This window comes from Saccopteryx leptura, chromosome 5 (genome assembly GCF_036850995.1).
Source record: "Saccopteryx leptura isolate mSacLep1 chromosome 5, mSacLep1_pri_phased_curated, whole genome shotgun sequence".
NCBI lineage: Eukaryota > Metazoa > Chordata > Mammalia > Chiroptera > Emballonuridae > Saccopteryx > Saccopteryx leptura.
In genome coordinates, this window is record NC_089507.1 from 97,532,297 (window position 1) to 97,550,092 (window position 17,796).

General features: G+C 37.3%; 1 protein-coding gene across 2 annotated transcripts in view; it reads right to left on the reverse strand.

Moving 5' to 3' along the window:
* ADARB2 (adenosine deaminase RNA specific B2 (inactive)) overlaps positions 1 to 17,173 on the reverse strand; it is a 472,028-nt gene extending 454,855 nt beyond the window's left edge. For both annotated transcript variants that reach the window (XM_066385234.1, XM_066385233.1), the window contains exon 1: positions 16,509 to 17,173. In XM_066385234.1, coding sequence (XP_066241331.1) covers positions 16,509 to 16,608 — 100 coding nt within the window. In that variant the 5' untranslated portion in view covers positions 16,609 to 17,173. The remainder of the gene's footprint in view (positions 1 to 16,508) is intronic.
* Between the last annotated feature and the right edge of the window lie 623 nt (positions 17,174 to 17,796).

A 17,796-nucleotide genomic window follows, 5' to 3' on the forward strand; every position in this document is an offset into this window, starting at 1 on the left:
ATATTTTAATGAGAATAAGAAAAGCATAAAGTGGGAACCTCTAACCCACAAATGTAACATTGCTTAGGCAAATGTAACAAAGGAGGAAAGAACGTCTTCAGGGGTTTCTGAGTACATATTTAGTGGAACAACACATTTAGTTTAGTTTCATATGTTAGGGGGCACGACTGTGTGATTAACTATCTCAACCAGGATGCTTATGGAGTAGAATGGTGTATTATTTTTAATTAATCTCACACTACAAGTGTACCCTGGCACTCTCTGGGCATGTGATTACCCTTGTTAAGAGATAATTGGTGAAGGCTTGGCAGTCCATTTAAAGTAAAATTTGGGACAGCAACCAATGTAACAATGAGGCCATGGCTGGTGGCTCAGTGAATAGAGCATTGGCCCAGTGTATGGATATTCCAGGTTTGATCCCCTGTCAGGGCACACATGAACAGTGACCATCTGTTTCTCTCCCCCTTGCTCTCCCCCTCTTCTCCCTTCCCCCCTCTTGTAGCCAGTGGCTTGATTGGTTTGAATGTGGCCCCGGGCACTGAGGTTAGCTCAGTTGACCTAAGCATGTCAGCCTCAGGTGCTAAAAATAGCTCGTTATTCAAGCATTGGCTCAAGATGGGGTTGCTAGGTGGATCCCTGTTGGGGCATGTGCAGGAGTCTGCCTTACTATCTCCCCTCCTTTCACTGAAAAAAAAATGTATGTATGTGTGTGTGTGTGTGTGTGTGTGGAAAATAGTGCTATAGACAAGTAAATGAACAGTGTGCTTATTGTTTTTTTTTCAAACTTGCAAAGCTTCTGGTTATCTTGGCAGCACTACGTGATCAGTATAGATGGTCTATCTGCAGATATAAAAAAGTTTAAGGCATCCATTACTTTTCCTGTAATGTATCTACATTGGACATTATCCATTTGATCTCCACATTGCTTTGATGAGAATGATTCCAAAAATACAAGACCATTGTAAACCTTTATAAGGTTTACAATTATCATAACTGAAAGCAAAATCAGTACTTGTTCAGATGAAAAGAAGGAAGAGATTAATAAACAAACCTAAATTTCAAACCCACGATTTTTGCCTTATTCAGCTTAGAGGGAGCTCAGCAGAAAGACTGACCAGTATAGTAATAGACTCATTATTATTCAACTGTGTGAAGAATTAAAGCCACTTTAAAAAATAAGGCAACAAAGGAAATCAAGCAAAATATTACAGGAGGTGAAAGTTTACTGTGTGTTTTAAGACCAAACCAATGTTAATGATAATATAAAATAATTCAGAAAGAGCAAGTATTAAAAATAAGCTTTAAAAACATAACCATATTATCAGCATATTTCCTAAATTTTCCCATGCATTTTTTTTTATCTGGAAAAATTATAATTAGACCTACTGCCTTGGTTCTGCTGTTTCTATCCTTGTAACATAGAGTGCAAAGGCACACAATTACACACACACACACTTGAAGTCACTGAAGTTAGGAACCGTTTCTTCTATAAATTAATAGGAAGTTAGAAGACATTTATACAAATAAAGAATTTCATGTATTGTTATTACTGCAGCAGGGAAGTTCACAAAAATCCACTTAAACAGGACATCCTGATTGCCATGTGTAACCTGAGTCCCATGTATAATGTTGAAATGTTACAGCCACATTAGACTGGGCTCTGGGTCCCAGGCATCCTTCCTTTGGGATGTGACTGATAGAATCTATACTTTGATACAACCTCAGCTCTTCCCTTGTTCCAGCTCTGGGTCTGGAGCTGCTTTCAGTCTACAAAACTGAGTGGAGAGAGTTCTAAAGAAATCTGCTCAGTCCACTCTGTTCTCTAAATTCTGTGATATAAGGGACCCTCCCACTCTAATTTCTGCATAATGAGTTGAGATTCACTGGCCCGTTATAAATAAAATGTCATCAAGAATCGATCATTTGTTTACAAAGGAATTTTAAAAACTCAGAAATTCTATCTGTATGTGTTTATGTAAAATGATTTTATAAAGAAGATTTTGAACAGATGGGAAGAGCAATTTTAGTCAATTTGTGTGCAATGAGTTGCATAGATTCTCCTTAATGTTAATACCGCTTTGTTCTGTTTGGGAGCACAAAATGTTTTCTCAAGAGGGTCTCATTATTTAACTGTTTTGTTTTAAAGTTGACACTTTCAGGATCATCATCATATGGTGAGTTCAGATGTCCTATTTGACTTTTCTCTATCCAAATTTGTTTCTGTAATCCACTTTTTATCCATTTACTCAGCGAATTTAAAACAGAAACTACATGTTTACCTGTGGCTTCAACTTGATTTTGACTTTGTATTGCCAGCGTAGAATCTGAGCTAGTTTAATCTAGGAAATTGGAACATTAAATTTATCATTTATGCATAAAAACGGATAAGAAATATCCTGTTCGCAAACACACAGAGACACAAACACAAGGTCATTCACATGCTTTCAATTTTAAATCTAGATGCACAACAAGCAAAAAAGTGTATTTAAATCTGCAAAGAACATTTTATAATATTTGAATTTAGTTCCAAGATTTTATTGAATGAGTAGTAAGTTTTATTTTCATTGCAAAATATTAACTAATTTGAGCATCACAATGAATCATGAGCTCACCCAGACTAATTTCTCCGTGGACAGTGCTATGCATGGAGGTGCTGTCCCTGCACAAAGCACCGGCTTTCTTTTCTTCCACTTGTTTACGGAGAACAGAATTTTAAATTTCCTCACATATAATATTAATTAGTAGTAGTTATTAAATATTTTATCATGTATAGCAATTAATATTAACTTTGGAGTTTGATATACACTATTATGTAGATATCTAAAAAATGAACATGTTGAATGTCTGAGTTGGTTCCACAGCTAATAACCTTTGAAACAGAAAATTGTGTCACTGATGTTACTTAAGCAAATGAAAGCACTGTGGAAAATATATGTGAGTGTCTGTGTGTGTGTTTAAATATATACAAACACATGCACACACATATACTCATTAATACATTATGAGCTGGTTTCCACTCTGTTTACCATCTTCCTGAGAAGGGAAGAACAGAACTCTCTTACAAGCCTTCTGTATCCTAACTCTATTTCTCAGCTTAATGGGCATTGGTAACATTGCTCTTGAGTTTGTTCCACAGGCATCTCTTCAGTGGCAGTGAGCTCCATGTTGCCTAGAGAACACCTACTCTTACTTTTGTGCATCCTCACATTGAAAGTCCCCTCCTTCCAGGGGCCCACACTGTTATGTCAACCTGCCTATACCCATGTGCTCAGTTCCACACCAAGATTATGGCTTCTTCTTACCAAGAGCATCTGTTTGCAGACCAGCGGACCTGGAGTCTAATTCAGGCTTTTACTATCTAGCTTTCAAAGTAGCCACGATGTCTTTGGGTCTCACTACCTTTGCCTATAAAATGAAGATGATGTTGACTTAATACTCTCCTAGGATCCTTTTACTGCCCAATAAGAAAAGTTCATGACTGATTTTATTCCATTAAAAAAAGAGTGGTTAGTGGAAAGTGAAGGTGATCCTCACGCCATTTACTATGGAAGGGAATCCTTCTAAGAATCATGGTGGTTCATGCTACTTTAACAGGAAGTGAGGATCTTAGAAGGTCCGGAAAGGAGGAAACCCAAAACAGAATACAATAAAAGTCTCGTTGTTTCACACCATTAGATGGCAATACTGGTGACAAAATAATGAAAAAAGAGTTTTTGGACATTATATTTTTCATTCACTACAGATATTATAGTTTGTATACTAGAGGTATGATGGTGAAAATGGAACTTAAAAGTTTTCTGGATTTTATTAAGGTAGAGAAGATATTTCTAGAAAGAGGGCATAACCTAACAACATGCTTTCATTTTCAGGAAATGTCTCTAAAGGTGAATAGAACTGTGATTTTCTGTCTATTGTGGACTGAGTTGTGTCCCCAAAATCCATATGCTGAAGCCCAAATTCCCAGGACCTCCGAACAAGACTGCATTTGGAGATGGAGGTCTTTAAATAGGTGATTAAGTTAAAATGGGTTCATTGGAGTGCCCTCTAATTCAATCTCACTGTTGTCCTAATAAAAGGAGATCAGGACACAGGCATACACAGAGGGACAACAGTGTGAGGCTACAGGCAAGAGATAACCATCTACATGCCGAGGAGAGAGACCGCAGGAGAAACAACCCTGCCACACTTTGATCTCAGCTTCCAGCCTCCAGATCTGTGAGACAATAAATTTCTGTTGCTTATGTTGCCCAGTCTGGGGTACTTTATTATGGCCATTTGAGCAGACTAATCCACTGTTTGTCTAGACTTTTTTTGTATAGTTAACTTAGACTAATAAGTACAGAAACCCCTCTTATTCTAAATTTTATTTTACAGGTTCATTTATAAGTCACCTAAATTAACAGATATTTTGTTATTTCCTGTATGAAAATATATGTACATATATATGCACATGTATATGCAAATGAAATGTATGTGAAAATATATGTCACAGTCTTATAATTCAAATACTGTTCCTATTTTATATATAAACAAATGATACACCAGAGACAAATTTTAGGTGTAGAACAGCATAAGTACTCAATAAATGTTAGTCACTAATATTTAGTTCTTATTTTCTGTGGCCAAATGGGCAGTCAGTTGAGTAGCCTCATCATTGCTGGCCTGCACTTGGCTAATTAAGAGAAGCTTGTTGAAAACACATAGGCAGAGTCTCAATTACATGACTATTTCAGAGTTTATCCTCCTTGTATTTTTTCATGTCCTGCAAAACAAACACTTCCAGTCCCATAATTGTTTTATTTGCATAACTTTTGCCTATAATGTAAACTCCATGTCCCCCATTCCTGAACCAGACTGTCCAATGATGTCACATGGGGAATGCCACATTATGTCTTCTTTTTTTTTCTCCATCAACTGTGGGAGCTTGTTTTTTATGTCCGTCTTGAGTAGAAAGTCATCCCTGCCTGTGAAACTACAGTGGGATAAACCACTTAGCATTGCTTCCAAATCCTACAGAACACACTGTGGACCAGAAGGCATTCCCAGGGCAACACCAGGAGAGAACTCTAGAGGAAAGGAACCTGCGCTAAGTGCAGAAGATAATGTCTGTATACACACGTGAAAATTTGACTATTTCTAGACATGGAGGTGGTTTTTCATATGAGTGATTATAAACCCTGATATAAGGAAATAAGATTTTAGAGTAGAAAGACATGGTCAATGCCATCTTGAGAAACAAGATGGATCAGCTCATCCTGAACATCAAAAGGAGGAAAGTCCAGATGAGCCCAGAGTGAAGAGAATTTCCTTAACTACATGGATTAAGGATAAAACAGTTCTAGTGAATAAAGAACAATGCTGATATCAGGTTTCTGTTTGTATAATTTATAATTTATTTTGCATAAATATATACAAATGGCATGGATCATTTAATTCATTGCATGATTCCATTTTTATCAATTCTCATTTTTATTGTTTCCCTGATGGTCAAGTTTGGAAACATTCCTAAGTATCACTACAGATCATTACTTAAAACTACCAGCTGCAGCCAGTATTACTGTTGCCAAAGTGAGTAGATAAAGTAAGTCGTATGCACAGAAGAATTTTATCTTCTAGTGTTGCACATTGGGTGTGGGTTCTATATGTAACTTTCTTAAAATTAAAGTACATGAAATAGAGAAAGAGATAGAGGGGGAGAGACAGAGGGAGAAGGAGATCGAGAGAGAGAGAAATTATTCTAATAATTAAGAGAGAAGAACCAAGAAACATGCTATCTACATAGAAACAAGGGGCAGATTTAATGGCTTTCATTTTTTCCATGAGGTCTCCTGTGTCCATATATTGAATGGACATGGCAGTGGAAAAACCTTCTATGACTATTTAGATGAGCTTTATGTCCTAGTTTTCATGATGTCTAAGCAAAAAGAGGCCATCCTTGTTTATAAAGAATGTCAAGCTACATCACAGGTTAGATGCTATATTTACTTACTTTCCTTGGCTTGGTTTTCTATTATGCAGACGCTCACAATGCTTGTTGTCAGCACTGAAGACAAAGTTGAATTTTTCTGAACCAGAAAGTAAGATGGTGACTGAGTTCTTGGGCAGTGCCTGGACTTTTCTAGAGGAGGAGTGCTACACCAGCTATAGGTCTGGGGAATTCAAGACAGCTGTGCCACCATCAGGCCAGAGGAGATATGCCTGTGTGCCCAAGCTGGAGGCTCAGGAGAGAAAGGCTGAGAAAAATTTTCCAGGTCAAGGTAAGGGGAGCCAGGCTCCAAGTGGCTGCTCACTGAGCAGCATCTGTGAAATTTGTCTGCTCTGCAGGTTTCATCTCATCCATCCACACAAACACTTATGAGCAAGCCAATCATCGGTTCGGCCAGTTTGGAAAACAGTAGAAATGTGCCTCCAAAACTTTCTGATGGGGTTTTTGTAAACTCTGTCTTCCACATGGACAATAGAGAAGCCAGAGCCAAGCTGAGATGTGCTTTCTGACTCTTTCAAAGAACATTTTCAGAGCGTTTGTCCTTGCTTCATCCCTGCCAGTTAGCATGGTGGCTGACACAGTGTTTGTTGAATGAATAAATTAAAATTCATGTGATAATGACTTAAAGATAAACCGGACAGTGTCCTTTGTCAGTCTTCCATCTACATCTGAGAATTAATTCTATAGTAGCTATTTATTGATGTTGTACAATGTGGAAGCCACAGTACTCACTTTTAGGAGCACACAGCTCATCCTTGAGCAGTCACTGCACACACAGAGCAACGCCTGCCATTTAGACCCATAGTTAACTTTGCAGGACAAGAACTGGAGAAGCCACTTTCATCCCTAGCTCTCAGCATCCTAAAAATGGCTAAAGAACATCATCCCCACGCGTCTCCACATGGTGTGTTTCCTATGTCAATTACTCTGGTTCATAGAATCTATATTATTCTTTTTAGAAAATGTTTCCTTCTATTGCATTGTTCTGGTTTTTCTTGAAGCAATTTTATTTTAAAAAAGAAATCAATTTTCTCAATGGATTTTAATTGAGTAGCTATTATGTTTCGACATTATGGAAGGAATGAAGTATTCAAACCTAAAGGGGTTTAATGATTTAGTTTTTAGATAGGAGTTTCACCAGGGATAATAAAATAAATGTAATAGAAACCTAATTTTGTAAAAAATGTGATAATATTTTGTATCTAAAACAATTTCCCAAGAATCTAATACTGTGTTGAATTCATGAAGTTTATGTTCTTTCCCTGTTTTGATTTGTAGTATATGACTGTATCCACATATGCAATCTAAGCTCAGAAAGAAAGATCCTGCCAATGTTGTTTTCTTAGATGTTTTTTGTTGTCAGTTGCTTGCTTAACCCATAGTAGGCAGCAGAGAAGATGTATTTGCAAATGAAGAAATTGTACTTACACACATCAAATCAGTCCTTGTCTGAATACACACATAACTTTTAAGGCAAAATTGCAAACAGAGTAGAATTAGATAGCATGCATTTTTGAATCAAGAGCCCTTCTGTTTTGGAAGATACAGAGCATTCAATGCAGGATGAACTCTAAACAAAACACAGGAAAGAGGAACTTTTGAGTTATTTTTTCCTTTCCCTCCCCTCTCTGATGTTCTCTGTCTCTCTTTCCCCATCCACCATAAAAATTCTTTCATACCACCATGGTTTTTGTTGCTTTCTTGTTTTATGATGTAAGACGACAGATTATTTTTTATTAATGTCAAAGACAAAAAAAGATTTATTTCACTTCTGTGTATGAACTCTGAACAAATTTTTAAAAATAATGCTTTAAAACTTTTACAATTAATATGTTCCTCAATATTATAAAACATAATCATAAACCAAGGTCATTTTTTCACTATTTATCAGGAGTCTAGGCTCTCAGAAGTTTTGTAAAAAATATTTAGACATTTGTTTTAAATGTTAATCTAAAAATGAGTATATATTCAACTTCTGTAACAGTTAGAGAATCTTTTAATATTTCAATGTTCTTTATTTTCATAAATGTTTGAGTCTGTCATCTCTATATATTGTATGCATGTGTTAGGAATCTACAAAAAATACATGTATGTAATTTTTAATGGCTTAAATTCCATTTATTATCTACATATAAAAGCCCAAATCATAATTTAACTTTCCTTAAAATAATTTAACTAAAAAACTCAAGTGATAATATTAAATTACATGAACTCTCAAATGTGTTAGATATAAACTGAATAACCTTATCATCTTCAATGTTTAATAAATAGCTATTCCCTTGATTTTCATTCAGTGCTGAATAGCTTTCCATCTGTAGTTCCTGATGGTGAACTGGTGTAATGAGTAGAGTAACATTTAATACACATCAGAGCTACATCAGAGGGGACAGTTTCTTTTAGTTCAATATATTTCAAGGCTGTCAAAGTTTAGAGTATTCCCCGTGCCACTAATCTTCAAGTTTTTTTTAATAAAGCTACTGTTTATCCTGGTATTTTTCCTACAGATGTAACAATGATTTTTATTTCAAAATTGTTTCTTCTTCAGAAAAAAGATGAGCAGCATGGACTCATTTGGATTAAACATATTTTTTCTTAAAACACATGTTTGAATAAAAAAGTCACTTTTTGTTAAAATTCTGTTAGATTCTGCATAATCCTTTCCATCCTTTTATCTATGGTGTTAATATTAAAGTTGAAGCACAAATAAAATGTTTTTGTATCTGTGATTTTGTATTTTATATCTTAGGCTCTGTATGCTTTTATTTACCTATAAATAGCAAATAATATTATTTTTCATATTCTCTTAATCATCACCCAAATTTATAGACATCTGTCTTAAAATTGTATATGCAAATAGTATGTGAGTTTGTGTACATTTTTTTCAGTCCTCAGGTCAGAACACAGCCTAATAAAAAGAGAACGTGTGTTTCCTTTAAGGACACATCTATTTCCATAGCTATGAGCCAAACGGGATTGGAGCATCTGTTATAGACAGGGATGAGTGAACCCAGCCAGACTCGGGTGCACAGGAGGTCAACATCTATTTTGTTGACGTTTCTGTCATGTTTATTAAATTGCACTTTTCCAAAAGCAATTAAACTTTTAGAAAATATTGCATTCATTTTCAAGAGAGAAAATCTGTGTACCTCCGACAGACTTAGCCTGATAAAAATAATTTTTAAAGTCAATTATTGGTGTCTGGAGTGTATGTTTTGAATTAGTCTATTATTATGTTCTCAACTCTTGCTTCTTAAGAAATAGCACCACCCCATTTTCGTGTGTTTTTAACCATAAAAGGATTTGACTGGGTGAGCGTTTTCCAGAAGTGACTGGCTCCCCAGTTTCGGAGAACTGAGTCCCCCTCCATTCTGTTTTAATACCACATTGAGACATATTTGAGAAATTACAGAAGACATTACAAAATGATGAGGCAGATCTTCTGTCTACTGGCTGTAGGAAACAAGAATCAGAGGTTTCATCTGAACTAAATGGAGCAGCAAAGATTAATTAAATCTATAAAATTCTTCAGCGCACATCCTGGCTGAGGCATGTAAAGGGACACTTTCTATTATATACAAATCACCTGGCAGTGCTGAGCGATCATTTAAGTGAAAGAATCACTTCGCAGGGTAGCAACTCCAAAAAAGAAGGTTTACTGATATATTCTGAGCAATATGGATTTTATTTATTATCTAAATTGTGAAGCCACAGCACAGAAGAAACCTGGATCTCTTTTGTAAATAAGTTCTCTGTGGGCACTGTTATAAAAGTGCTCGATATGATAGAGGTAACCAGATTTTATCTCAAATGAACAGGTAGTTCACTTTAGAAATGATACCTGTCCTATCCCACCTTTTGTCTTCATTGGAGATTTCTCCCCCTAATCTACAGGAAAGCTTGATCATACAGGTGTGGAGACAGAGCTGGACCTTTTTGGTTTCAGATGGGCTACTGTGAGTATTCATGTTTGAAGTACATTAGCAGGAACGCAGACAGGCAACTCTAATGGCCCTTTCTGCATCGCAGCAATTCTGCCAGTCACCTTCCATCCTGTCATTTTCAGTGTACACATCTTTTAAAAAGCTTTAAAAATTTTATCTCTTAGGCATTAAAAAATGACCTAAAATCTACGAGTCACCTGAGCCTTTATATTATGTTTCTTCCACCTTAAACCAAAATGTTTCTTTGCATTGTTATATATAAACACTCCATTTATGGACAATATTTCTTATTGAAGCATAAAATTCCCCCTTTAATATGAATATAACATTTATATTACATGGTTGGTAGTTTTTGAGATTTAAAAAATGTTAATATTAACTTTGACAATTTAAGACATGATCCTAGTGAATTCATATATATGTGTGTGTATGTATTTTATGACACAAAGATGGCATTTACTAGCTACTCTGTTACCAAAAATCAGATTCTAATTGTATTCCTTCCCCATCAATAAAATAACAAAATGAAATTATTTTGTGGCCCTTCCTTCTCAACACCTATAACCAGAATAAAAGATGACTAAACAGCCACGTGTATGGAGAGGATCTAGGAACCCTGATTAACTCTTTATTTTCATATATTTATTGTTATTCAGAAAAAATCTTCTGTCTTTGCAACTGACCGAGTTTATTTAGGAGAAAATCACAGATTTCTTAAAAAGCAAACATATCCTTCTCTAGGTTGCTAATTCTTTGATGAATTTCCAGGGAAATTAAATTCATTTGTGAATTTGCAGTAGACTCAGGGCTCTAAGAGCCACATTTGCTGTGATGCTTATTAAACAAAGTCAAGAAATCAGATGCAATAGCCCCTGCTCCTTTTAAATGAAATAAGCAAATAGAAGTTTAATCACAAGAAAGGAATATCTTAGAACTAACAGTGTCACATCTGCAAGTAAAAGAACTCACATTTTAAAATTTCCAAATGCATCCCCCTTTCTTATTTTCTAAGGTTTCACGAGAGCATGTAAGACTTACGTGTGGATTGAGATTTAAACAGACTTTCTCCTTCTTTTTGGAAGTAATATTCCTTTATTTGATAGGGGACCCTTCTTAAATTATAATATATTAACAGTTAGAAATAAATAATGCTTTCTGCATAATCATGTATTTCTGTATTTCAGTGGAGGAAAAGATAGATGTTAATTTAAGTTCACTCTAGTTACAGACCCTTAACAGCACGAACCGGGTTTTTGCCACACCTCCGGCTATGCATTGCTATGTAGCTTTTTATTGCAATATATAGCCACGTGGAGAGCGCTGACACGTAGTAGTTTGGATATTTGTGAAGGGCATTCATGCTTTTCATATTTCACCTGGCATTTCTTTATTATTACTATTATTATATAATTTTGAAATGGCTGTAATAAGGGCTTTTAGAATCTTGCTTACCATGTGGAAATTTATCCTTTTAGAAATACTGTTTGCTAGGAATTAAGAGCCCAATCTACCAACGCAGAATCTATTTAAGTGATGAAGAACAAAGTAGAGTAATCACATATGGTTTTATGAGTTGCCTAAAACTGTTCATATTCCCCAAACATTCACTTTTTAGTGTTTTTTAAAAAGAAGCAGTAGATATAAAAAAGTGCTCAAATGTTTTAATTGTCTCTACTGTGTATATATGTGTACATAGACATACACAACAATAAACATTAAATATTTGGATATATATTTAAAATTTGAGCTCTGGGTGCTTTCAGAGCATAAGTTATCTTCCTATTCCTCAAAAAGAAAAAGTACAATTTCCTAATTCTGCATTTCCTTACATAATGCTTTTCCGAGACAGTACTTCTGCAATAACCAAATCACCACTATTTAGATATGGATATTGAACCTCATATTTTTATTCTAAATTCATGTTCACTCATCATATCTAATGCCTTCGAAGCAATCTCAAATCACCGCTATTACACGGGTCACCAGGAAGCAGAGGTGCTACTACAAATTCTAAAAGAAGAAAGAAAGAAATAAAGAGCCTTACACCATTAGACAATGGCAAACTGTTTAATCAATTTAATTTTCTTGCTACATTCAGTCCTTCCTCCGAGCTGTCAGAGAGCGAGGTGAGCGAAGTGAGCGGACTGCGTGGCTGTGGTGCAGGGGACGTGTCCGCCCGCTAGCCACATGATGCTTGTCTGTTTGGCATTGCAGAGGATACAGAGCCACACGGCCTCTCCACCTTCATCCTTAGCACAATCTTTCTATTTCATTAACTTTTCACGGAACTTCATTTTACAACAAGCCTGCATCTGTCATCATCCATCTGTTCTACTTCATTCTGTTCTTTTTGTCAACTTTTTATGTACATTTCACAGCGATGGGCACCTGGCCCGCCCATTCTCCCATCTCCCCGTGACTCATCGGCTCACTTTTACAGAGCTACATCTTGGATTCCAAAATTCCTCTTCACCTTTCTAAAACTCTGTGTAACTGATCACCCTGGAACAATATCTAAATTTCAAGACTTAACTTATTTTGCTGTCAAATGCCCCCAAAAGAGAAAAGTCGTGGACCGATGTACCAGTTCAATTATACTGACTTATAAATGATTGTTTATACAATGTTTCAAATAGTTCTCCAAAATTTCTTCCCTTTCCTGGTTTTAATGATTGATGCACTTTTCTTAAAATACTATCCTCCTGTTTGTATCATGGAACCAGTTAAATTTTTACTATTTTGCAATCCATTTCCAAATATGTTGGCATTAAAAAAGTAATTTAAAAAAATTCTATAAACTTCAGTCATTTTATACATTATATATATTAATGAATTAAATATTAAATATATTCCTTTTCAGAATGAATTTCATCCTAATGCATAGTTCTTTTAGGAAAACTACACTCATAAAAGAGAAAAACAAAAAATATATAAAACAAAATTTATTATTTATTAATTAAAATTATACCTACAAAATTACTCAATTTATTACCTTGAAGGCATCCAATGGTTCAGAGATTAGTTGATAAAATTTTAAATATTTTCTTTTTATATACTACACTGTTTTGATGAGTTTTGCCTCTTATGCTGCCCACTGGAGCTGATATTAATTAAAACAAACCTTAAATCTTTACTTTTATTATATTGGGTTGAAATATACACCTTTTACAATTTCCATAGGTTCAGTTCTTTTCAAATACTGGCAGACTAATAGATTCACATAGCATAGACTTGGTTGTACATAATGCTACCTAGAACTATAAAATAAAGAGCAGTCTCCAGGTCTCTCCCTGAGAAATGAGCTCTGCGGGCCCTTAGTGCGAGCAAGGAGCCCTCGTGTCTCTGTAAACTACCAGCGCCTCCAGCATTTTGTCAACATCTCTGAATGAAACAGAAGCAGAATAAACCAGCGTGTCTCTCTCACTTTACATGGGATTGGAGCGGACTTCCTAAACCACATGTGTAAAAATTAGATGGTTTCTTTGTATTTTTCAGGGTTTTTTTTTTTTTTAAGGCTGCTTGCTTTTCTCCCACACAAAAGGCAAATTTTGACATTTCTCATTTGTACAGAAAATGTAAATCATTCATAATAATTTCTAAAAGAAAGTTGCAACTAGAAAAATCACACACAGAAGATACAAAAACTGTACAGTACCAGGTTTTGTTAAAATAACAGAAGGGAATTGACTGGTGGGTGTGTGAGGTTCACTCTGAGTCTCTTCTTTAAAGTTTATCTGAGAGAGAAATGCAGGTTCTGGCTAGGAGGGTTTCTTATTTTCATATTTTTTGATCTTTAAGGATTACATAATTTCTGTGTGGTTGACTAAAAACACCTAGGACAGGAAAACATGTCATTTCTGAGGCTATGGCTAATATTTATTAATAAGAAAAGTAATGTATCAATTCCACACGTAAGCTGCAGTTATAGTTTTTTCTCAGAGCCCATAGATTTTTTTATTTAGACAATAAAAAGGGTAATTAAAAATCCTACCAGAGCCACTTTTAGAGGATCCTTATAGAAAGCTGACAGCATTTCACAGCACTGGGAAGCTGAAAGTTACGCTGCACCTTCCTAAATAATTCTTGTTCATTAGAATAGGTGGTAAAATAGGTATCATTGAGTGAAAAAATTAACCTGTATTCTAACTTATTTATTAACATAAGAAAAGAACCTTTCCTATGTGGTCACAGTCAGTGGCTTCTGTTAGTACTTAATAGACCCTTCTAAAGTTCCTTCCTTAATCACCACCAACACATACCTGGATTTTAAATTGTGACATTTATAGAGGTGTAATCAGATCAGAGTAAAAGCTGAGGATAGTGTATTCAACTACTGTTGTTAAGATTCATGAATATTAGAACATAATTTAAATTCACCATTGTCCTAGTAGAAGAGGAAAAAAACAAAACAGAAACCAAGCAGCTGTAATCACTTGGAATTATATATAAATTGATCCGTTCTCAGGAAAATGCACAGAACACTTAATGTTTTCCGTAAGTGCTATGTCTTCTTTTAAGTTGATCACTGACATTTACACTGTTAGCTTTTCCCAAAAAAGTGAATGTTTAGTACTTTGATTTGACTCTCCTTCCTGACAAGCTAACAGTAAGCAGATGTCACAGGAAAATTCTCCCTTGACACATACAGCTATGCAAAATGGAAATTAGTATATCATTCTGGTTACTCTTTCCTACTCTAGTTTTTCGCTATGAGAATTAAGAGACTTGGCATATTCAAAATAATCAAGGCATAGCAATTTGCTATCAAAATTTTTTATTGGGAAATGTTATAGTTAAGTTTCTAACAAATGAAATCTTCCTCAGATTTTTTTGTTTGATTTTCCCAAAATAAATTCCTTCTAAGCTAGGTTGACTAATATTCAAAAGTAAGAAAAATGAATTTGGAGAAAGGTACTAATGTCTATCAGTATATGTTTTACTTCTATAGATTGCTTTACTGTGAAATATTATTCCATAGCCTTTAATTTTAAATATTTAAACAGACTAAACAAAAGTATTGGGAAGCATGAACACATGAAGTCCACAAAATAATTAATGTCTTTTCCCTCTTAAAAGTTATACTCATTATTCAATTCTGTGATTTTTCTCAATATCACTGTCACTTTTTGTTCATGTTATTTTTGGAAGACATTAACAGAGCTGTTTCAAAGTGAAATTTCAGATGACAAACTGAACAGCCAGCATTTATTTTACCTGTTCAGTTAAAACTAGAACTACAAAATCACTGTCGATCAGAAACCAAAGGTTCCGAGATCTTTCAAGGAAGTTGTCACTGGCTCCAGCGGTCCTGACATGCGATCGTAATTAATGACTGTTTGATATTGGCATTATGTCTGGCTAATTTCTGTCCTTGGAAGAAGTCGTGAAAGACTTGAGGACTGTTTGAAAGTGGTTAGGAAAGGAAGCACAAACTTATCTCGGGTCACTGAGAATATGAAAATTCTCAGGGGAGCATTTACAACAACCTCAGTCCTACCTAAAGATGCATCCTGCCTTAGCAAACCTGGAAAACCTGATAAATTTTAGTTACTTATTTCCCATTGTTCCTTACGGCTCTGTCTAAAAAAAAAAAAAAAAAAAAAAAAAAAAAAAAAATCAACACAATTCCAAATTAGGGTTGGAACTAACTTTTTCCTGCAGACTCATCACGAGAAGCTGCCTGTAACCAGCTCCTCTCTGGGAAGGACTGGCTGCAGCAGGAGACTTTTCATCCTCAGAAGGTGTGCGTGCAGGCTGTGCTGGCATTTTAGAACATCGCCTCTCAAGTTGGAGCAATTGCTGATTTTACATCCGCCCCTCTGTGGAAGCCCTGGGCTAGAAATGGAATTGCTAACTTCGGGGCGGCTGATTTCCAAGAATATCAGTAACGAGGCACCAACATGACAGTGTGTCAATAGTAACCTGTCATCAGCTGCACTTTCTCCTCAGCTTTACAGTTTTTTTCCCCACTAAGAATCCGTAATGCTAATTTTCTTTCATGGAATAATTTCTGCTCCTTTCCCTGGGACGAGCCTCTGCTCTCTCAGGTCCCAGTGTTTACAAACAACAGGAAGCACACTCAGTGGGAACTGTCAGCCAGTCTGGGGAGACGACTGCCAGGGTTTTGCCCACTCCTTCTTCCAAGACAATTTGGATGGAAAAGCTGGTATGAGGTCTCATGCCTCGTGTTTAGGGATGCTGGCTTCAGTGAATCCTTCCGTTGGCACCGCGTGCTAATGTTCCCTCTGAGAGGGTCAGAGGCAGTGCTGATGGCCTGGAGTAACCAGGGAGGGAAACGTCCTCCAGGAAAATGAACAGACCCTTCCTTTGCCCCTTCTTCCTCCTCACCTGCTCCTAGACAACCTTTTGCGGAGCCCATTGCTCTGTTGACTGCTCCCTCTGGGCTGGGTAAAGCCCCGGGATATTTACAAAGGGGTCTGAATTTCCAGGCGCTCTGCTCGGCACTGACATTCCGCCAGCATCCCAACAGAAAGCTGTTGGAAACAGCCGCGACCACAGACCGGGGGCCGTGGGGCAGACGGGAGAGTTAGCAGCAGGCGCTCCGACCGTCAGGTCCTTACCTTTCCTCTTGGACCTCCGCCGCCGCCGCCTCTTAGACTTGCATCGGAGTTGACTGCTCAGCCCTCCAGACCCTCTGCTGGTCCCCAACACCGATGCCATGGCTGAAACTCGGCACGTAGAACAGGACAGGAATCTTTTCTCAATCAGTTTCACCTTTGCTGCTCCTGCCGCTGCCGCTGCCGCTGCTATATGATTCCGCTTCTGCAAATCAGGCAGCGGGCTCACTTTTTCGGACTGAGCACTCACACGGTCCTCCTCCTTCCTGTCTTGAATTGTTCTGTCTGTCACTTGTTTCCAGATGGACTGCAAGCCCGTGCTCTGAGCCCGACCACCCACCGCTCCGGGGACAGGAGGCGCCGGGCAGGCAAGGTGCGCGGGCAGTCCGGGCGCGCGCGCTCCTCCTCGGGGCAGCCTCTCCGGGTCTGGGCTCTGCACGCAGGGCTTCTACTTTGGCACCTCAGCTAGTTGTTGGGCACCAGCCACTTTGAAGCCAATCACGCAGGGAGCTTGTCTATTTGCTGCTGCAAAGTCTAATTAGATCCAATCACAACTGTCTGCTGGCTCTGACATCAGCACCACCAGCCCTTTGCATTCTCTGTCAGCTTGCAAACTCAGCTCCCCTCCGGGTGGAGGGAGCTGCCCAGGACCTGGCGGAGAAGGAAGCCGCGCGGAGGGAGGGACCGCCACACCGCAGAGCCGGCCTCTCCCGGAGCAGCCTGAGGGGACAGTTGGCAGGAGGTATAGGCTCTGGGATCCAGGCTCCAGCTTCAGACAAAACGGACAGCACATTCTTTCTGCACTCTCAGAAACACGCAGTGACTGTTTCTACAACCAGTTTTTAACTAGTTAATTCATTGCAATGCTTGTGGAGTCAAGGGGGAAATTTCTCTGTAAGAAATTTGGAGACCTTGCTTCCTCAGAAGGAAACTAAATTTTGCAGTTCCCCCAAGAAAGCCTCTTAGGGGCATTTATTTCTCAGAGTCTGCCTGTTTGTTTGTGTGTTTGTTTGTTTTCCTTTATATCACTTGGCTGTTCCCTCTGCAAAAGAGAAAGATTGCACAGAGAAGAGGGTGTTTGGGTCTAAGTCTGATTTTTACGGAGAGGGATTTCAGTGAGTTGCCCTGTTTAGGGAACAATGGAATGAAAGGTAGCCAGTGCTTCCATCTGATAGTTTTAGTTCCAAATGTAACATTTGGATGAAAGAAACTAATATGTACAAGGAAGTGGCTTGAAAATTGAAATAGTTTTCAATATGGCATTCAAGGTTATGCTATTTTTTTAAGACTA